Source organism: Ailuropoda melanoleuca, chromosome 20, assembly GCF_002007445.2.
Source record: "Ailuropoda melanoleuca isolate Jingjing chromosome 20, ASM200744v2, whole genome shotgun sequence".
Taxonomy (NCBI): Eukaryota; Metazoa; Chordata; class Mammalia; order Carnivora; family Ursidae; genus Ailuropoda; species Ailuropoda melanoleuca.
Window position 1 is genome coordinate 12769325 of NC_048237.1, and position 22545 is coordinate 12791869.

The following is a 22545-nucleotide window of genomic DNA, read 5'->3' on the forward strand; positions in this document are numbered from 1 at the left end:
TTTCATAATTACTGTTCCCTCTGGATCATAGGTCGTGATATTTTACCCTCTTCTAATCTTTCTTCTTATAAAAAAATGAAACAGAACAGTATAATTGAGAACCTTTATACTGAATTAACAAATTCTCTAACAAAAATCCTTAACAAGATAGTTGAGTTTTCTAAAATGTGACCCTGGTACCAGTTAATTAAAGCTAGACAGATTTTTTTATACCAGTGATTTTAATTAAAGTGAAATATTAACATCCTATAAAAAGAAACATCATCTCCAAACACTTCTAACCCAGAAATGAAATGGCTCTATTCTAACGAATGGGAAGTTTATGATCTGTGATACAGATAATGCTTTAGAAGAGTCAAGGTTAAATGAACACACATAAACTATCCCTCAGGTATTTGAATTCTTTATATCTAATGTCAGAACTATTCCATGAAAACTTCCTTTATTTCTAAAGATTATACAGATTTAAAGTAGACTCCAACCTTTACCAAATCACACTTACCATATTTGAGCTAAATGGAACAAGAATTTAATACCTCCTAAAACAATATCTGGTCCTATTGCCTCCAAACTGCAACCAGGATTCCAATAACCAAAACGTTTGCTGTGTTTTATAGGCATATAAAGTGTTTTATTTAGGCTGTTTCTAAGGATTGTGCTTGAAAGGTTTTGCGTGCAGCATTCAAGCTTATCTTAATGAACACAGTCTAGTCTTTGAGAGATCATGTATCGTCAAGGTCTGCAGAGTTTTCATTGTCATTTGCAACAAGAGCTTCTCTGTTCTCATAAGTCCAGAAGCCATTCAGATCAATTAGAATGGTGGTGACCGTGTCTCCTTGATTACTGTTGATTAAATCCTGAAGAGAGATTTTCAAAGGATCCTTTGGTTTAACCATGTCAAAGATTTCATCCTGCGAGAGAGAAAAACACAATGAGATCTGGTATCTGATCCACTAAATTTCTATCAGACAATGATGTGAAATTCAAGGCTGGCACTTGAGCTTATGTAAAATTTTTTGTTCTAGTTTTTTCTTTTCTAGTTGACACACAGGCAACTCCTTTTCTGTATGAACAATCAGAGAATTTTATTGGAAGATTCCTTAGGTATGTAATAGCTATCCCTCATCTTTTTTTTTTTTTTTAAGATTTTATTTATTTGACAGAGAGAGGGAGAGCACAAGCAGCGGGGAGCATCAGGCAGAGGGGGAGGGAGAAGCAGGCTCCCTTCTGAGCAGGGAGCCCGATGTGGGGCTCGATTTCAGGACCCTGAGATCATGACCTGGGCCCAAGGCAGACGCTTAACCAACTGAGCCACCCAGGGGCCCCACTCTTCCTCATCTTAAAAGAAAGAAACTGAGGCTTAGAGTTTAATCTAATCCAAACTACATAGCTAATTACTGGCAAAATTAATGCAGTATTCTTTGAATATGTGTTAAGTATCTTCAACTTTTCTATTGTGTTTTAATTGGTGGTAAAGTAAGGTCTTCCTTTAAGTGCAAACTCAGCTCCAACTAAAAACATAAATGCTTCCAAAGCCAAGATAGTGACAAAACTTCATTTCCGATATAAATGTCAACTTTTTATACTCTGGATCTAAGGTGAGTGGTGGATGGGGGAGGTTCAGTTTTAAAGAATTAGTCATATTAAAGAATTAGTCATCCAGAATGACAATGAATTTGTGCTAAAATTTACTGGAACAGATGGAAATACTTCTGTATTTTGAGGTATACTGTATGAGTATTTAGAAGGAATTAGGTACATGTTTTCTAATCTTTTTGTACTCAGAGGCTCTAGTGGCATTTAAGGAGGCAAATTTTTAAAAAATTAGAACAATTCAGGGCACCTGGGTGGCTCAGTCAGTTGGGCCTCTGACTCAATTTTGGCTCAGGTCATGATTTAGGGTTGTGAGCTCGAGCTCCCTGCTCAGTGCAGAGTCTGCTTGTCCTTCTCCCTCCCGCTGCTTGCGTGGTCAAGCTCGCTCTCTCTAAAACTAAACAAAATCTTTAAGGGCGCCTGGGTGGCTCAGTTGGTTAAGCGTCTGCTTTCAGCTCAGGTCATGATCCCAGGGTTCTGGGATCAAGTCCTGCATCGGGCTCCCTGCTTCACAGAGAATCTGCTTCTCCCTCTGCCCCTCCTCCCACTCGTTCTCTCAATCTCTCTCTTGCTTCTCAAATAAATAAATAAAATCTTAAAAAAAAAAAGTTTAAAACAATTCATATAAATGAAAGGTACGAGCTTTTAATCTTTTATGTTTATGAAACTTCCTTTTCTAGGTTAGTGGCAATTTAAAATTACTAGTTCTTAGGTTGCCTGTTGGATAGTTTCAGATTTGTCTCATTTATATTAAACCAAAATAGCCCTTTACTTTATCTTATACTTAATTAAAATTGGATGGGTTATTTTATTTCAGTATGTAACCTGAACCTGAATCGGTACTGGGTACTGTAGGTTTTTCACAGTTGGTGGAAGTCTGACTACTAAAATGAAGTATTAGCATGTGTTTCAAATAGTGGTAGTTTTCATATTGTAGGACTGATAGCTCCTTAATAATACAAAAGCAAGTAAGACCTTTGAAGTAGATTTAAAAAGTGCCCAAACCTAAATACAGTTGACCCTTGAACAACAGACGTCTGAAATGCATGGGTCCACTTAGACGTGGATATTTTTGATAAATACAGTATACTGTAAATGCATTTCCTTTTCTTATGGTTTTCTCAGTCACATTTTTTCTCTAGCTCCATTTTTAAGAATATAGTATATGAAACAACCACAAAATGACTATGTTATTGTTTGTGTGAGGCTTCCAGTCAACAGTAGGCTATGAGTAGTTAAGTTTTTGGGGGAGTCAAAAGTTCTACATGGATTTTCAACTGCGTGGGGGAGGGACATTGCCCCTAATTCCTGTGTTGTTCAAGGGTCAACTGTAGTTACCAGGATAAAAATTCATTTTACACTGGAATAGGCTGCCAAAGGATGCAGGCTGTATTGATTCTCTTCATTTTCAATCAAAACGAATGAATGTTTCCAACGAAAGTACAGTCTGACAATGCTAAAATCATAAACCATGCAAATCGTTAGTCCAAGTGTGGTCTCAGTTTCTAATGAATTAAATATTGCTCAGAATGAATAATAGCAAATACTTGATTCGAGTCAGTACTTCATATTCAAAAGTTTCTTTCATACAAAATTTCACATAATATAGGTGATTATCTGGTATTATGTGTATTATTTTTTAAAGATTATTTATCTTTGTGCGCATGCGTGCGCATGAGCAGGGGAGAGGGGGCGGGGGGGGGGAAGGGAGGAGAAGGACACTCCCCACAAAGCCCGAAGTGGGCTCAATCCCAGGACCCTGAGATCATGACCTGAGCCAAATCCAAGAATTAGACTCTTAACTGACTGAGCCACCCAGGCGTCCCAAGTAGTATCACGTACATTAAAAGGTAAGGGGCGCCTGGCTCGCTCAGTCAGTAGAGCGTGTGGCTTCTGATCTCAGGGTCATGAGAGCTCAAAAGCCCCACACTGGGTGTAGAGCTTACTTAAAGAAAAGAAAAGAAAAGGTAACCTTGACATCTTGAAATGAAACAGGATCTTGTCCATGGATTTTCATTAGTTCCTGTATGGCCTGTATGGGTAGGAATAAGTCTGTAAATAAAAAATAGACCACAGCCCCCTTCCTGTTCCATGGCCCCTTTTTAGTCCCACTTCCTTTCCTATCAGACCACAAGCTTTATCATTTCAACCACACTTGCCAGTTTTCTCAACTTCTTGACCTTGCTTCACATCTAGTCAGCAAAACTTAACCAACGATCAGTGTAACCATCAACCTTTCTAGATCTTATCTTGCTATTGAGAATTCCAGAAAAAAGTGTACGAGGCCACAGATTTTTGCTACTATATAGGAATGGTCTCCAGCCTCACATGGGCCTTTACATGGCCTAGCCGTTATTCTGTTATGCCCGATCCTTGCATTTTCCAGGAATGCTGTTCGTACCTTCATCATTCTTTAAGACACCCAATCTGCCACCTCTGCCTCCCACCCTATACTTTGCCTTGTACTTGACAGAAAAAAAAAATGGAGGTAAGCCTCCCTCAAACTCTCTTTTATAACCTTTAAGAAACAAAACAAAACCAAACCACTAGCGGAAGAAACTACTGTGATCCTGGTGGACTAATAACTATTTTAGGCGAGAGTCATTTACTAGAGAATGTGACGCTTAAAATTCTTGGTAAATAGTCAAATAAATATGTTGCAGGTGCCTAGTCTGTATCTGGTGCCACCGGTATCAGTGTATGCATAGGTTTCTCTTTGGAGTAGGTGAGAATCTGAGTATACTCACAGCCACCAGAGTAGGAGACCCGGACATACTATCTAGAGTGCACCATCTAGGCCGACCTTTATCACTGGGATATTCAGGGGCAAAGACTCTACGAAGAGCTTAGGATTGCAGGACTCAGCACCAGTAAGTATTTACCTTAACCCATACAACCAAGCCTGAATACTTTGATAAAATAAATGTGTGTATAAAATATTTTAAAAACAAAATTTAATATTCTAAGAGAAGATACTGTAAAGAAGTCTTTATGAAAAAGGGTTGAGTGTTTAATTTCCAAAATTAGTTTGTTTTCCTAAAACTGAATTTTCATTTAATAGGTCTGCCTAAAGTGGGGCATCCCTATGATGAGTTAGTATTATATTCTCAGATTAGCTACGGATTCAATTTTTAAAAAATGTATCCTAATACTGTGATTGTAATTTATCCTAATATTTGTAGTCATTACTATCTAGGAAATCATTATGGAAGTTTTAGGGAATTTAGCATGAAACTATGAATTTTAAATACTATGAAACTCAGAAACCAAATAGTTATTTTTAAAGTATCCCAGATTTTTAAATGGAAAAGGAAAAGCCTCTGGAAAAAATGTTTTATGACAAAGATGGAAAATGTCATTTTTATTGTTTAAAAAAAGCCATTTCTTCCTATTGTTGTCTTAACCATATAAAAAATCACACAGTCTTCTAAAAACTAGCTAAAGAAATAAGGTAACAGAGTGAAATACTACTGTACAAAACTATTCCGCCAAATAGAAAAGTCTCCATTCAAATTTAGGAATGATTGGTCTTAAAAGGGCAGACATTCCTATTTTTATACCTTGTGCATCTGAATGCTTATCAGATAAGATACAATCAAATTTCCCTTCTCAGAACTCATCATGTTATTCTCTGAGACCGCCTAAGGCACAAAATAAGCACTTCAGCAAATCTTTTTTCATACTGAAATGCAGCATATAGTAATTTAAAAATTATTAAAGTTAATAATTTTTATTTTTTACAGCACAGTATTTAAAAGAATCTACTACTATCAAAGTCTGCAAAACTTCTACCTTTTCTGACTGTTTAATTGAAGCTTCTGAAGGATTTTACACACTAGTTTTTGATCACCAAGACACAGAATTTCTCACGCATGTCTGTACCTCCAGTGGCTAGTATAGCCCGACACATATTTATACACTTTGATGTTCTACAACTAATCCAATAAGCTTTGATTTAGTCTATTTATATTTTTTAAAAACAGAAGAAACTAAAAGCAGACTTGATTTTCTTCTAAAATCTGTTAGTAAATTGGGGCATCTGGGTGGTTCAGTCAGTTTATTAAGTGTCCGACTCTTGACTTCAGCTCAGGTTTCAATCTCAGGGTTGTGAGTTCAAGCCCCATGTTGGGCTCCATGCTGGGCATGGAGCTACTTAAAAAAATATTAATAACAAAATCTGTTAGTAAACCTCTTCGTTATATTTAAACATCACAAGTTAGATAAAATTGTTACTAAGTAGATAATTTAAATCAAATAGTATATCTTAAGGAACAATGACTCATTTACACAAATGAGACTTACCCTAAAGAAGTAATTAAGTGAAAAGACATTCAGATATCCTTTGTTCTCAATGTCAAGTAATTTGAAAATATACTGCAGAGCTGCAGGTTCTTTTCGATTTTCTAACGCAAGAACAAAGTCCAGGTAGGTCTTATAGTCCTACAGAGAAGAAAGTGACATTCATTAGAAGCCTTGTGTGGAATTAACTTTTCAAGTGAATATCTAATGATCTGAAGCTATTTTAAATCAAAGATGACAATTTTTTAAATTCAGTTAGCCAACATATTTTTTTAAGACTTTATTTATTTGAGAGGCAGAGAGAGAGAGATATCATGAGAGGGGGAGGGGCAGAGGAAGAAGCAGGCTCCCAGCTGAGCAGGGAGCCCGATGCTGGACTCCTCGATACCAGCACCCTGGGATTAGGGCCTGAGCTGAAGGCAGATGCTTAACCGACTAAGCCACCCAGACACCCCTCAATTAGCCAACATATAGTATATCATTAGTTTCAGATGTAGCATTCAATGATTCATCAGTTGTGTATAACACCCAGAGCTCCTCACATTCCGTGCCCTCCTTAATGCCCATCACCCAGTTACCTGATCCCCCCCACCCACCTTCCCTTCCACAACCCTCAGTTTGTTTCCCAGAGTCAAGAGTCTCTCATAAAAATGGCAATTTTTTAAAAATATGAAATGAGATATCCATTTGTATACTTAATATTGGTTTCTAGAAATTCTACATAGCAGTTAATATGTACAGGACAGTATTGGGGACATAGCTCATTTTCTTATGAGAGCTGCTGTCTTAAGGAGTAATTTTCTTTTATTATGCCTTGAAGTGGATAGGACAGTGACTAAGCTATTATACAATGCACTAAATTAGTATCTTCAGTGTAGTCAGTTTGGGAAAAAAAAGTTTATCTGGAATGAATAGTATATTTGAATAGTATATTTAAATAGTTATTTTGAAATAATTAAACATTTTAAAATCAGATTTAAAATCAGCTTCCAACAAGAAGCTATCTTAAGAATACCCAATATTATACAGTGAACTGAAACTGTTCTCTTCCCAAAAAAGGCAAAACACAAAATGAAAGCTAGAAAAACATGAAGAAAACAAAGCTTTCTCTACAAAAAAGGGATACTCATTACTTTTTTTGCATGGTGAAAAGAACACTTTGGAGATTCCACTTAGAAAAAAAATTTTATATTCTTGTAAAGTTTTTTTAGGCTAAGATGAAGAATTCCTTTTGGCATAAATTGCAGTATAAAGAGCTAAAGAGATGCAGGCTTGTCATGGTCTAACTCCACCCATAGCTGCAGCCTCTGACTGTATTCACCAGAGGTCATTAGACTACAAGCTCCTCAATGTCGCCTGTAGACAGTGACTGTAGCTGCAGGACTCACAAAGCAGAGTTTCTCCCCCTTTTCCCCCTTTTCCTATACCACTGACTAAAAATGGTATAATTTAGAAAACTGCTATTCAAGCTAAGTGATGAAACCTAAATCCCCAATTCTCTTCTGACAATATGGCCATTTCTTAAGTGTCATTGGTTTGGTAATTTATCCCATCCTTAACACGTTTTTAATAGCAAGGATGGTGATTTTAAAATGCTAGGTAGAATTTCCTTCAGTATTTTGCACTGTTGTGATAAAAGGACAGGTGCATTAGCTACTAATAACGGCCCCTTACAGAAAGTAATACAACCCGATTCTCAGATTTAAATCGCAGCATCCATGGTACACTGATCTGGAAATTTAATGAATGAACCATCTATATGAAAACAGTCAATAGGATTCGCCAGCTTTTCAGATTTTTACCCCCACTAATCCATACTCCTTGGGGGAGGTGGGCAGGGGAGATGGGCTAAATGGGAGATGGGCATTAAGAAGGGCACTTGTTGGGATGAGCACTGGGTATTGTAGGAAGTGATGAATCACTAAATTCTTACTATCACACTGTAAACTAACTGGAATTAAAACAGAACTTGAAACATTAAAAAAGAAATACACTGATAATGAAATGAACAAAGTATTAAAATTTTATATTTGTCCTGAGTCCATAATGTTTTTAAGCAAATTGACCTTAAAAGTCTTCAAAATTCACAATTTGATTAGTTCAGACTTTTAAAGATACTGATATAAAAATAATGCTGTATCACATCAAGAAAAGGGTTTGTGGAAACTGGGAGCCTAAATTTTTAATTATATCAGAGATTTAAACTCCTACCATTTCTCCATCATAAGTGAGACACTCCTGGAAAACACGATCTAAGAAGACGTTGGTCATGGTTGCTGTTCCATAGCGGGAGAGTTCTTCTTTACTGAGCATACCATTGTGATCCTTATCAAGATTCAAATACTGGCCTTGGGAAGAAAAATGATAAAAAGACATTTATGACCAAAATAAAATTCTAATTAGAGGACAAAAGAATAAACACAAGAAGTTCTTTTTATTGGTTAATACTCTGATTTTCAAACTATCTTAGGGTAGTGCCCTAAGAGCAGCTATCCCTGCGCTCTCTAGCACAACAGCCTTTAAGCTTTGCATAAAGCCATGGCCTTTGGGCCATTTCCATCATTATTTGTTTTCAATTTGCAACCTTTTAGAACTTTCCTAGGTTTCCAAATTAGAAAGAGACAGGGTCAATAAAAAGCACTGAAATGCTGGCTCTTGAAAGCAGAGATCAAGGATGACAAAAGGAGTCAGAAGATCACCCAAGAGAACAAGGTAGCAGACTAATGAACTTAAAGTAAAAAGCGAACGGTCCCTAGAACACTTGCCACTGTGGATGCTGACAGCAGTGGCATTTTACCACAATGCAAGATAATAACTGATGTTCATATGATGCTCCCGAGTCAAAGGATCAAATTACACCCTGTATGTTCTGTTAAAGAGTAAGACAACGACAAGTGAATTTCAGTAATCTAGAATACTAGCTCTTAAGGTAATCAGAATACTTTCATCCTAAGGTAAATTAGCCTATGTATAAAAGTGTCCTTTGAACGCTAATTAACTGTGGAATGGATCACTCAAATTTTAGCATTATGACAGGAACCATACCATATACCCTTAGGGCAGAAGGTGCAGAAAACCAATTAGTTTCTTGACTCTCCTTGGACAGTTCCTCATCCCTTAACTAAATAAACACAGAGATATAATTAGAAGGTAGTAAATGTCAAGTGATATAATTAAGTATTTAAAAAACATATTTACCTCCAATAAATCATCTAGGAAGCTGCATGCTAAAATATCTTGAATTTTAATCTTCCCTTTAAAGAACAAACACAATTTCATTTTTTAAAAAAGAGGAACTCAATTTTATAAAGGTATTATTTTAGAAGAGTAATCACACAATTGATATTTTAAAGCTTCATATCTTTCATCAAGAACATCTCTCCAGTATATTATATATCAGGGATAGCAAATCATGTCAGAATAACTGGCTTCTTAGAACCGGAGGGAGTCATTGGTTATCCAGCTCACACATCACTTAAGAGATGAAGAAACTAAGAGTTAGGTGACATGCCCACTGTCACACAGCTGGTTCTAGTTGGTGCAAATAAATCATAAAAGATCTTTATAATATTAAAGGCAATGACATACTAGAAAAATAAATGACATTTTCAAGACTTTAGTTATTGAGATTTAGAATAATATCCTTATAATATCTAAGATTTTCTTTTACCTGTTCTTAGAGGGTCTAAAAAGAAGAAGAACTTCCTAACTGCTGTACAAACATAGAAGGAGTAAAAAGACTTTTCCAGCCCATCTAATTGTGGCAAAGTAGGGATAAGTTCCAATATGTAGTTTTCTAAATCCTGAAAGAACAAAACAAATCAAAATGTTATAATGTGAACTGTCTGATCTTGTTTCTTCATTAGATATTGGGATGTTGAATTTCAGTCCTAAAAATTATTCAGCTCTCAATAGTATTTTAATGATAAAATAATTATGTTAGTGGTAAAACTTACATTGTTTTGCCTTTTATTTCAGTTTTAACATTTTTGAAAAAGCAATATATCCTACATAATTCCAAATTCAAAAGGAACAAAAAAGGGGGTGGCTGCGTGGCTCAGGTGGTCTTCCCAGGGTCCTGGGATAGAGTCCCGAGTTGGCCTTCCTGCTTAGTGGGGAGTCTGCTTCTCCCTCTGCCCCTCCCCCGCTTGTGTTCTCTCATGCTCACGCACTCTCTCTCTCTCAAATAAATAAAATCTTTTAATTTTTAAAAAGATTTTATTTATTTATTTGAGAGAGACAGAGATAGCAAGAGAGAACACAAATGGGGAGGAGAAAACTTCCCACCTCCCCTCTCCATTTTACACTCCCACCAGCAATGTGAAGACTAAACCAATAATTTCCAAATTGTGCCAGGAACGCTTCAGTAAACTCACAGGGGTGCAGCAGGATATTTTAAAAATTTCGGGGAAACAGTGACATCTGCCAGACAGTACACAGTAGATGTGGCTATGAGCTAGAGCTATGAGCTCAAGACACATTTTCAACAGTGACCAAGATACGTGCCTTTTGATGACATCAGTCTTTGCCAAGCTAGGTTCTTGATGGTCACTGTGATAAAGCAAGTACCACACAAAGTTCGTGTGGAACAGGAAGCGAGGATGACTGTCCAATCTAACTGCCAGGTTTGACTGGCCATACAGTGTGCCCCATGGGCACAGATGCAATTAGTATTTCTAATTTAAGAATGAAGCAAAAATTTTACTTACTTTCAACATATGTGTATGTTTTTTCAAATGGCAAATATAATAAGCTTAATGAATACGTTCATAAATTGTTTAGAACTAACTAATAAATGGGGCGCCTGGGTGGCACAGTCGTTAAGCGTCTGCCTTCGGCTCAGGGCGTGATCCTGGCGTTGTGGGATCGAGCCCCACATCAGGCTCCTCTGAGAGGAGGAACTAACTAATAAATGGAACTGGTAGGTATTTCTTTTGACCTAGAGGCACCATACAAAAATTACGGAGATACCAATGGCACCGTGAATTAAGAGTTTGGGAAATCATGGCCTATTTTATATTCCCTTATTAAAAACATTATCAAACTTAATGATCTTTGTCAGCCTGAAAAATTCCTGCACCTAACATTTATAACGCTCATGAATAACCAGAAGTTTTCCTGTTTTTTCAATGATTTTTAATCCTGTGAAAACACTACATTCTTTTTATTTTCTCCTTTGAAAAGCTATTTTTTTTTAAAAAAGATTTTATTTATTTATTCGACAGAGATAGAGACAGCCAGGGAGAGAGGGAACACAAGCAGGGGGAGTGGGAGAGGAAGAAGCAGGCTCATAGCGGAAGAGCCTGATGTGGGGCTCGATCCCAGAAAGCTGGGATCACGCCCTGAGCCGAAGGCAGATGCTTAACCGCTGTGCCACCCAGGTGCCCCATGAAAAGCTATTTTTAAAAGTTGGAGAAAAAGAATCTAAAAAGGAATTTTTGTGGTCAATATACATTTTTAAAGATTTTTAGTAACACATTATTTGTAAAAACAAATAAAAGCAGAGAAACAAAATAATCATCTGTAATCCCAACACGCAGTGATAACTACTGTTAACATTTTGGTGTCTATAGCAGTTATTTTTTTTATTTTAATATTTTTTTATTATATTATGTTAGTCACCATACAGTACATCCCCGGTTTCCAATGTAAAGTTTGATGATTCATTAGTTACATATAACACCCAGTGCACCATGCAATACGTGCCCTCCTTACTACCCATCACCGGTCCATCCCATTCCCCCACTCCCCTCCCCTCTGAGGCCCTCAGTTTGTTTCTCAGAGTCCATAGTCTCTCATGCTTCATTCCCCCTTCTGTACCCCTTTTCTTTATCCCTTTCTTCCCCTACCGATCTTCCTAGTTCTTATGTTCCATAGATGAGAGAAATCATATGATAATTGTCTTTCTCTGCTTGAGTTATTTCACTCAGCGTTATCTCCTCCAGTGCCGTTCATGTTGCAGCAAATGTTGAGAACTCGTTCTTTCTGATAGCTGAGTAATATTCCATTGTATATATGGACCACAACTTCTTAATCCAGTCATCTGTTGAAGGGCATCTCGGTTCCTTCCACGATTTAGCTATTGTGGACAATGCTGCTATGAACACTGGGGTGCATATGGCCCTTTCTCTTCACTACGTCTGTATCTTTGGGGTAAATACCCAGTAGTGCAATGGCTGGGTCATAGGGTAGCTCAATTTTTGACTTTTTAGGTGTCTATAGCAGTTATTAAACTAGGTTAATACTTACAGATTCCCGAAGGTACCCTTGTCCAGCAACATCATATAAACTGAGACCTATTCTTGTCTGATGAAGCCAAACTGACAATAAAGAAGAAGATGAAATGTAATTTTAAGCTCTGTCCTTAGCATATATATGGATAAAAGGAGATAAACAGCTAGATTAGAGGGACGAAATAATAATTCTACAAACATACTTCTTCACACACATATATTACTTAATTCAGTAATCCCAAAATTGTTTGTATCATAATATACCATAGAATTAATGGCAGGTATCAACAACTCTACCCTGCCTACAGTGACAATAAAGTTAATGCCCTTGAAAATATTCTTTACCCACTAAACTTGGTGTTCCACCAAAAAGGGACAGTGAGTGCAATGTTATGCCTTCAGTGAAGGTGCATTTATTCTTATTCTACTGAGGTTAACTACTGCGACTAAATATTAATTAAAGATGGTACACAAAGGACTTCACAGATCATTATGGAACTTACAGAAATGAATCATAACAACTCCAAGTTGTTTAATAAAAACTTGAATCTGATGCTGTAATTCTGAGTTTGGAACTATCCTCTCAGGCAACTCAACCCGTAACACAGCTGACTCTTGAACAACATGGGTTTGAACTGTGTGAGTCCACTTATACAGGTCCCCCCCCAATACAGTATGGTACTGTAAACGTACTTATACAGGTTCCCCCCAATACAGTATGGTACTGTAAACGTACTTATACAGGTTCCCCCCCCCCAATACAGTATGGTACTGTAAACGTACTTATACAGGTCCCCCCCCAATACAGTATGGTACTGTAAACGTACTTATACAGGTTCCCCCCCCAGTACAGTATGGTACTGTAAACGTACTTACACAGGTTCCCCCCCCAAATACAGTATGGTACTGTAAACGTACTTTCTCTTCCTTACGAATTTCCTTCTTTCTTTCTTTCTTTCTTTCTTTTTAAAGTAATTTCTACACTGTACGTGGGCTCAAACTCACAGCCCCAAGATCAAGAGTTGCATGCTCCGCTGACTGAGCCAGCCAGGCACCCCACCTCATGATTTTCTTAATAACATTCTTTTCTCCAGCTTCCTTTATTATAAGAATATAGTATATAATACATGTAACATATAAAACACGTGTTAATCAACTGTTTATGATATTGGTAAGGCTTCTAGCCAACAATGGGCTCTTAACAGTTCAATTTCTGGGGAGTCAAAACTTATACTCAGATTTTCAACTGCATGGAAGGTTAGTGCCCGAACCCCTGTGTTCTTCAAAGGTCAACTGTATATTGATAAAATAGAATTACCAGGAATTAAAATAATTTAAATCACCATACATTAAAAAAAGCTTTTGATATACAGTTCTTAGCTAGTATCTTTAGGATACATGTTTTTGTTTTGTTTTGTTTATAATAATGAACCCAAATTTATAGCAGAAAATCTCCACTCTAGTAAGTTCCTCTAGGAGAGAATTCGAATAATAAAAAAACAAATCTGGGTCAAAAGGTAAGAAATTCTGCTATTCGTGGTTGCCTGGGTGACTCAGTCAGTTAAGCATCTGACTATTGATTCTGGCTCAGGTCATAATCTCAGGGTCCTGATACCCAGCTGTGTGTCCAGCTCCCTGCTGAGCATCAAGCCTGCTTGGGATTCTCCCTCTCCCTCTGTCCCAACCCCCACCGCCCGCTCTCTGTGCTCTCTCTTTTACAAAAAAAGAAAAGAAAGAAGTTCTGCTACTGATTCAAATTCACTACAAACAAACTTACAGTTGTTTCATATAGAAGGAATACTGTAAAAGCATGTACCAAAACCTCCTTTATTCCCAGTAAGAGGAGTTTAAACACAAGGAAAATGAAATCACCTTTTCTCATGACATAATTGAAGAACTGCATGATAGAAATTCTTCCATAAGAGTCTGTATGAAGGAGTTTAGCAAAGACTTTTGCTGTGAAAAACTGCCTAAGGAAAGGAAATGAAGATTAAAATCATCTGCCAACATAGCAGACCTACTATATTGGCAAACAGCATGAATTCAAACAATTAAAAATCAAAATGAAAAAAATCAAAGTGAAAACCATAGTTCAAAACTTAAAATATTAAGTCATACATCTTTGAGTTTTATCTTATGAAAGGCTAAAAAAGAATGAAAACCTGTACTGTTGTAAATAAATGTACTATATATATAGTTGTATAATATATAAATACACTATATTATAAACTATTATTTTTTTAATAACTTCATACCAATGTAATTTTCTTGACTAAATAATTTTAAATTTCATTAATGACTCAAACTGTCACACGACTGACTTATATTTTCATTGACATTTATTTCAGGCATTTAAAATGCTTAACATAACATACTTCTTTGTTAATTATACTTAATTATACTTACTTGCACTTTGGTCCAGCCTTTTCACCAACCTTCAAAAAATTTTCATAATTAATCATTGCTTCCTCTCCAATCATAGGTGGTGTCTGGTGCTTATCCAGCAAAAACCATAAGTTCTTAGGAGAATTGCAGAAATGAAGATGTTACAGTTAACAAAACAAAATTTAACATCAGTGAAATGTGTTATTTCCACTAAAATGATAGTCGATAGCAGAGATTTAATATTTAGATGAATCTCATTCCCTATTATCCCTTTGATTGCTAATAATATAATATGAATAGCTGGCGTTTATTGAATGCCCAATTTTAAAGTTTTCATATATGGTACCTCTTTATTCCATATAACTATGTGATGCACATAGATACTGTTATCCCTATGTAACAGATGAGAATTGAAGCACAGAAATGTTAAGTCCATTGCCCAAAGTCACAGACCATGGCTAGGATGTGAACCCCCGAAGTTTGACCCTATAGTAGTGGTTCTCAACTTTGGCCTCACATTAGAATCACCTAGGGACTTAAAAAACAAAACAAAACAAAATCTTTGGGAGACGGTGCCCAGGCAAGTTCTGCAGCTGATTTTGATAGGAATCATTGCTCCAGGGCCTGCAGTCACCCACTCTGCAGTAGTGGCTCCATTAAGACACCCTGAGATCCTGTATAACTTTAATACAAATAAAGAAATGGCCAACATCCAAAGCAAACTTTAATCCTACTCTTACCTGTAATTCTTCATTATCTAACAGTTCTCTGCTTTTCCTCTGCAGAAAGACGGCTCTGGATTCCTCTCTTAATTTTTGTAGTAAGAGTTCATCTTCAGCTGGCAGCTAAAAATACACTAGAGTTAATTTCTACACTTAAATTCTAGACTATTATTGGATTATGTAAAAATATATTTGGCCTCCTAAAATAACTACATACTGCATTGCCTCAAATTATTTTTCTATCTCAATTTTGCTTAACTTCAAGTTATCATGCATTTAAAAAGTTCATTTAACAAAAAGAGATCCCCAGAGGATTCAATAATCAGCAAGGCCAGATCGCTGCCTAGAAAGAGCTAACAGTATAGCCCAAGTTTCATTTTATATTCTTAGGGTACTCTTTCCACCATAACCTTAGACTGACATACAATTAAGTTAGGACTAACTGAAGATACACGGTCTTAGCAAAATATGCCCTTTGAGCTTGAATGACCTTACTTCTTAGAGAGAGTCAAGCCAGTGTCTATTATGTTCACCTCCTAGGCAGAGGGTCTGTCCGCTGGGGTGATTTCCATAAACAGGGCTTTAAAATGACTCATTCCAGCACGACCTCAAATAATTTGCTTTGAGGATTTCTTCTTTGTCTATATCTCTGCCCCATTAAATGTAGCTAAGTAACCATAGTCCAAATTCGTTCTTTCATTTCCAAGAACTAAGATGCCATCACTCCCATCAAAAGGAATGGAAAAGGAGGAAGCATTAGCAGGTGAGGCTGGGGTTGAAACTGTGACTGTGCTCCCGTGGCTAGTCAACCAGCTAACCAGCCAAGGACAGAAGTGGTAATCAAAGATGGTAGGTGGTTTCTCCAAAGTAGTGGGAAGACAGAGAGGGAAGAAACAGAAAGAACATCCCACAAATCCACATCTGCAGACAGGAAACCATGTGGGATCTGGAAGAGGTCAAAGAGAGAAACAGGGGAAAAGGGAATTCCCTCAGGAACCACATGGGAGAGGCAAAAGGTTGGTACTGGAAGTACAGGAAAGTTGAGTCCTGGGCTCAGAAATGGGGTCATATCAACATCTAAGGGCTGTTTCTGGATAAAATACTATTTCATAATTCTGATTAAATGAGATCATGAATATAAAGTGCTCTGAAGTACAGTGGCACTCAATAAACATCAATTCCCTTCCGGTTCCCCCAGACTATCAAAAATTTTCAGTTGTCTCGAGGACTCTGTTTAAGAAAGTATGAAACACATAAAGTGGGAGAAGTAGGTTTGTTATGATCCCATTGTTGTTAAACACACATGTACACATAAGTATGGAGAAGGATTCATGTAGAAATATTTATTTACATCTCTGTGCAATGTTATGGGAAAATATCAGCTGTTTTTTCTCTTTTCCATGACAAATGTGGATTTAGTAATATAATTCTTTTTTTTTTAAGATTTTATTTTTAAGTAATCTCTACACCCAACATGGGGCTTGAACTCACAACCCTGAGATCAAGAGTCACACAATCTACTGACCTTGGGGCAGCTAGGCCCCCGTAGTCATATAATTCTTAAAAGACTGGGAAATAGTATTACAGAAAAGTTTCCAATAAAAATGGTTCACTTGGCAAAGGTTTGTACTTGAAGAAATAAGTTACAACTATCTAGATAATTCACATATTAATACGTTGCAAGCGAAAGAATGTTTACTTTCTTTGTAAATAATGTTATAATTGAGTTTAGAAGGTAGCAAGTTTAAGAGACATTCAGCTAAAATTTCACAGTTAACTCTTCCATAGTGGTCACATTTTACATAATACTAAATAGGTCTTATTCTTTTTAGTCGCCTTCAATTTCAGCTGTAAGCAGCTTTCTTAAGGTCTTCCTGTGGTCTATAATCTTTTTCAAAGACTTCTTTATGGTTTCGGCACAAGGAAACATAATTATAACTCTTCAAGTTTTCCATTTTAATTTATTTTTCAGTTTAACCTCAAGCAAAATGTATTACCTTAGAACATGGGTAAAAGACAAAGTTAAAAATGGTGATCAGCCAAGTAAACCTAAATCTTATAAAAAGCCTGACACATGATCCAACAGAATACCTACTAGTAATATCCATAAGAAAAAGCCTGTAACTCAAACAAAGGGGGCCAAGCGACAACCTTGTGTTCTTATACCGATTTATATCAAAACTTGAGATTTTATCAATTCCAAAACAATGATAAAATCAACTACAATGAAAGAACATATAGAATTTAAAATACAATCTCTATTTATTTGTATAAAAGATTCTGATCCCATTTTAAAAGCTAACATTTCATCTATAAACTCCATGAGACACTTGCTTAGATAACACTTACCCTGTAATAAAACCGGGGAATGGTTTTATAGAATTCATTTGTGTTTTTTCTGTCTCCTTTCCATTCTGAGTAGTACTTGGTAAACAAATCCATTTCCTCATCTTTTAATTCTTGTTCACTTTTTTTTTCTGGTAACAAAATAGATTAAAGGGGGAAAATCACTTTCAAAATCAATATTTTTACTTACTTATTTATATATATATAGAGAGAGAGAGAGAGAGAGAATCTTAAGTGGGCTCCACACCCAGTACAGAACCCAGCACGCGGCTCAATCTCATGACCCTGAGATCATGACCTGAACCGAAATCTACAGTTGGACGCTCAACCGACTGAGCCACCCAGGCGCCCCTTAAAATCAATATTTTTTACTACAGTGTAATAACACTGTAAAAAAGACATTCAAAGTTGTGCTTATACCCTGAACATCTATATTAATTTTCTTGAAACACCAAGAATCAAAAGAGCCTCCCCTGCATTTTCCACCACATCTTAGTTGCTCCCTCTTTTTCATCATTATACTTGTCTCCTCCTCAAGCCACTATCTCCTTACGGACTTCTGGCACATTCACGATTCATTCCCTCAAAAGTACTTACTGCGCGCCTACTATGGATAGAACACTACTAGACACTGGGGCTGGTGTGGTGAGAAAACAGACACAGCCCTTGACCTCATGAAGTTTCGGCCTTGCAATCACTGTTCCCCTACCTAATGTAAACCCCTTCCGTCTCAGGCTGCTCTTACCCTCCAGCCCGCCTGCTGCTGGCCTACGGCCGTCTCATTGAATCCATCCCCCGCACTGTTTATTGACCACAGCAACTGGCACACAGTGTTCTTCACCTCAAGGTCCTCCAATTGTCAAGGAAGGATAAACGTTTATGAGTAACTGTGACCCCTCGACTATGAAGGGGGGGTCACCTCTGTCACTCAGTTCCATGGTAAGACCACAGATGTCTGCTGCTAAATATACTACATTTAAATATACTCTCAGATAGTTTTTCTCTCCTGGTTATTCAAAACCTGTCATAATACCTACACTTCCACCTCACTGAAATCTTCAAATCTGTGACCTATTTTCTCAATAGTTTATTTTCCTCTTCCTGGTCTCAGTTCCTTCCAATGTGCCTACAGCTGTCCCCCTAAACCTCTCTTATGCCTGCATTTCTGCCACATGTGCCATGTTAATTTTTAACCTTAGGCCACGCTGTTGATTCTCTTATTTTTTGGCCATTTCTTTTTTGTTACTCTTTCTTCCTCATTTCAACTTTCATAGTTTGACTTCTAAGTCCCAAATGTATGTCACTAACCCAGACATTGCTTTTGAATTCTAAATTCATACATTCAAAACAAATATTTTCATCCTCACCCTCCAATATATCTAAAATAATTTTCCCATCCCTTACCTTACCATTCTTCTAATTTCATATTTCCATCCCAGTTAATGGTATTTGTCCAGTTACCCAAGCCCAAATCCCAAGAGTCATTTTCATTTCACTCATTCTTTTTCATTCAACTATTCTAGGGAGACACAAGTATATGTATGAGTGGACGTGTGCACATGTGTCCATCCCTACATACGGCTTTCAACAGAGCGTCAGGGAAAGCCTCACTGAGATGAAACTGAGCAAAAAAACTGAAGAAGGCAAGGAAGCAGGCTGTGCAGATAAACAGGGAGAAGTGCATACCAGGCAAGGAAACAGCGAGGACCAAGGCTCTAAGATAGGAATGTGCCTGGTGTAACCAGGGAAGAGGGAGGCAGCCAGTGTGGCTGCAGCAGAGTGAGCCAGAGGAAAGAGTAGATGAGGGAAGGCAGATAACGGGAGTCAAGGCCACTAGGTCATTAGAAAGACACTGGCTTTTATTCTGGTGAGGGAGAGAGCCACCAGCAGCAATTGGGAGTCTAATGCAGTAATCCAGGCGACAGACGGTAATGGCCTGGATCATGGTGGCTGCAATGGAGGTGCTTAGGAGTAAACATTCTGAATATATTCTCTTAATCTCAGGATTTGCAGACACACTGAATGTGGGTGTCAGAGAAAAAGAGCAGCTGAAGGTATCTCCAAAGGTTATGACCTGAGCAGATGGGGAAAGTTACAAGTGAGCAGGTTAGAAAGGAGACCAGGAGTTCAGTTTTGGACAAGTTAAGATTAAGATACCTATTAGAACCAAGTGGCCATGTCAAGTAAGTAATTAGATATATGAATCTGGCATTTACAAAACGGAGATATAAATTTAGGAGACAAAAGCAAATATACAGTATTTAAACCCATAAGAATGGCTATTTCACCATGAAGGTGAGTGTAGATAGAGAACAGAAGCTGATCAGGGACTTACTTAGCTTTGGGAACTCCAACGCTGAGGTGTTGGGGAGAAGAACACAAAAGACTGAGAAGGGATTACTGGTGGGGTGGGAAGAAAACTAAGGGAGTATGACTCCCAGAAACCAAGAGAAGAAAGTATGTTTAGAGGGGGAGTGAACTACCATATCCCTGGCAGGGACTGCTGGCAGGTCAAGTAAAGTGAGGACTAAAAACTGACCACTGGCACAACAAAGGAGATCACTGATGATGTTGACAAGCAGTAATTACAGCACAGATTTAATCAACAATTCTTTTAACAAGCATTGCTGTAAGGGGAGCAGGGAAATGAGGCATAGCTAGAGGTAGAAGTTAAGACGAGAAAGTTTCTTTAGAGTGAGAGAAATAGCACCATGTTCATACACTGATATGGCGACTGAGAAAGAAAAACTGATGTAGGGCAGAGGGGATAACTGCAGGAGTACATCTCTAAGCAGCAAAAATGGGATCTAGCACACCGATGAAGAAAACAGCCTTAAATACAAGTTATACAACTGAAATGATTTACTTATTATTTATCGTCTCTCCCAACACTAAGGCTTAAGTTCCACAAGGAGAACTTTTGTCTGTTTTGTTTACTGCTATAGCCTAGAACAGTACTCGGCACATAACAGGCATGCAATGGAGTGGGTATTTATCCCAAAGATACAAATGTAGTGATCTGAAGGGGCACCTGCACCCCGTGTTTATAGCAGCAATGTCCACAAGCCAAACTATGGAAAGAGTCCAGATGTCCACCGACCGATGAATGGATAAAGACGATGCGGTACACACACACACACAGACACACACACACAGACACACACACACACTGGAATATTACACAGCCATCAAAAATTGAAACCTTGCCATTTGCAATGACGTGAATGGAACTAGAGGGTATTATGCTAAGTGAAATAAAGTCAATCAGAGAAAGACAATTATACGATTTCACTCATATGTGGAATTCAAGAAACAAAACAGAGGATCATAGGGGAAGAGAAGAAAAAATTAAACAAGATGAAACCAGAGAGGGAGACATAAGAGACTCTTAATCATAGGAAACAAACTGAGAGTTGCTGGGGGTGGAGGATGGAGAGATGGGATAACTGGATGATAAATATTAAGGAGGGCACGTGATGTAATGAACACCGGATATTGGATAAGACTGATGAGGCACAGGCCTATACCTTTAAAACCAATAATACATTATATGTTAATTAATTGAATTAAATAAAAAATGTTTAAAAAATAAAGCAAATTTACTCAATAAAAGTACTTTTATTGACAGCAAAAAAAAAAAGGAGTGAAGAAGAGGAGAAAGTACAAGTACACGTGACTTTTTTGGTAAGTTTTCCTATAAGGAGTGCAGAAAAATGCAGCAAAAGCTGGAGGGAGATGTGAGATGAAATGATTTTTCTTACATGGAGTATATTACAGCCATGTTTTTCAGAGCTGATGGAAATGATTCAGCAGAGAAGGAACATCTGATGATACATGAGAGAGAACGTAAGAACAGAGTGAAGTCAGTGAATAAAAGAAAGGAAACACGATCTACTGTTGGAGTGGAGGAATTGTCCCAAACAGGAGCATGGACAGTTCATCTTGAACAGTAAAGGCAGAGTTTATGGGCATCTATGGTGGGGAAAGGGCTGATAGAAATGTAAGTGGGAACAGGTGAGGTTTTTCTTTGCATCGACTTTCTCAAATATATACACAAGTTCATCAACTGAAGAGAAGGAGTAGGTAGCACACATTGGAGAATTGGAGGTCTGGAAGATGATAACTGCCTTAAAGTGTAGAATGAATATGTAGGGAAACGCGGCAGACGTGTAAATGAATAACTGAAACACTTTAGGTTAGTGGACATGAATTCAAAGTGAGACAATCTGCCACGGTTCCGTTTTTCTCCAGCCACTTCTGGCTGCCCCGAGGGTACGTGTGGAATAGAAAGAGCTTTAACCAGGCTGGTTAACAAGCAAGTGTGAAGGAGGAGGAAAAGAATAAGGAAAAATAGATTATGAAATCTAAAATGGATAAGGAGGGAAGTGAAAAGTACGTTAGTAAAAACGCATAAGATCAATGGATTATAGGTTGTAGTAGGACTGAAGAGTTGGTGGAACCGGGGTTCTCAATTATCCCTCAAAAGCCTTGGTCAAGGCCACGTAAGTGGGTGCTAAGGTAGCTCTTCATTCCCGCAATCCTTTTCCCGGGAAGTGTGGGTCAAACCTATCAGTACCCCTAAATCACGTCCCATCTGTCTTTGTCAAGAGAGCTTTCACAGAAGCATAAAGTGCGGCTCCCAGTAGCTGCTCTTCTCCATCTCCCCCTACCTCCAGGAGTTTTAGGGCCGCCTAGGTCTGCGAGCAGCCCCTCCCAAACTCACTGTGGGTACCTGTGTTGGGTGTCGCTAACCTCCGGCGAAGAATCTCTTTCCAGTCCATGGCCGACTCCCGCGCAGCAGCTCCTGCATTTGCTGTTTACTAACCGCTCCACCCCCTACTAGCTCAGACTGCAATCACCGCCCAACCCCTAAGGGTCACGAACGCTCAACCGCCATCTTGGACTTGGGCGGAAGTCGGTTAACCAGGCAAAAACCCATTATAGCTACTGCAGAGAATACCGCGATC

General features: G+C 37.8%; 1 protein-coding gene across 2 annotated transcripts; it reads right to left on the reverse strand.

The window, feature by feature from the left end:
• Nucleotides 1-389: 389 nt before the first annotated feature.
• PPP2R3C (protein phosphatase 2 regulatory subunit B''gamma) lies at nt 390-22540 on the reverse strand. 2 transcript variants are annotated; one of them, XM_034648428.1, is made up of 13 exons: nt 22331-22540; nt 17582-17709; nt 15251-15355; nt 14532-14644; nt 13998-14095; nt 12142-12212; nt 9563-9695; nt 9091-9146; nt 8938-9013; nt 8104-8240; nt 5896-6033; nt 3566-3625; nt 390-911 (listed from the first exon to the last, which is right to left on the reverse strand). In XM_034648428.1, exons 1-13 carry the CDS (start codon nt 22386-22388, stop codon nt 723-725), a joined length of 1362 nt encoding a protein of 453 aa, XP_034504319.1. In that variant the 5' UTR covers nt 22389-22540; the 3' UTR covers nt 390-722. The 2 variants fall into 2 exon arrangements, with proteins under 2 accessions (XP_034504319.1, XP_011227689.1); XM_011229387.3 differs by having other exon boundaries at nt 22311-22528.
• Nucleotides 22541-22545: the final 5 nt, after the last annotated feature.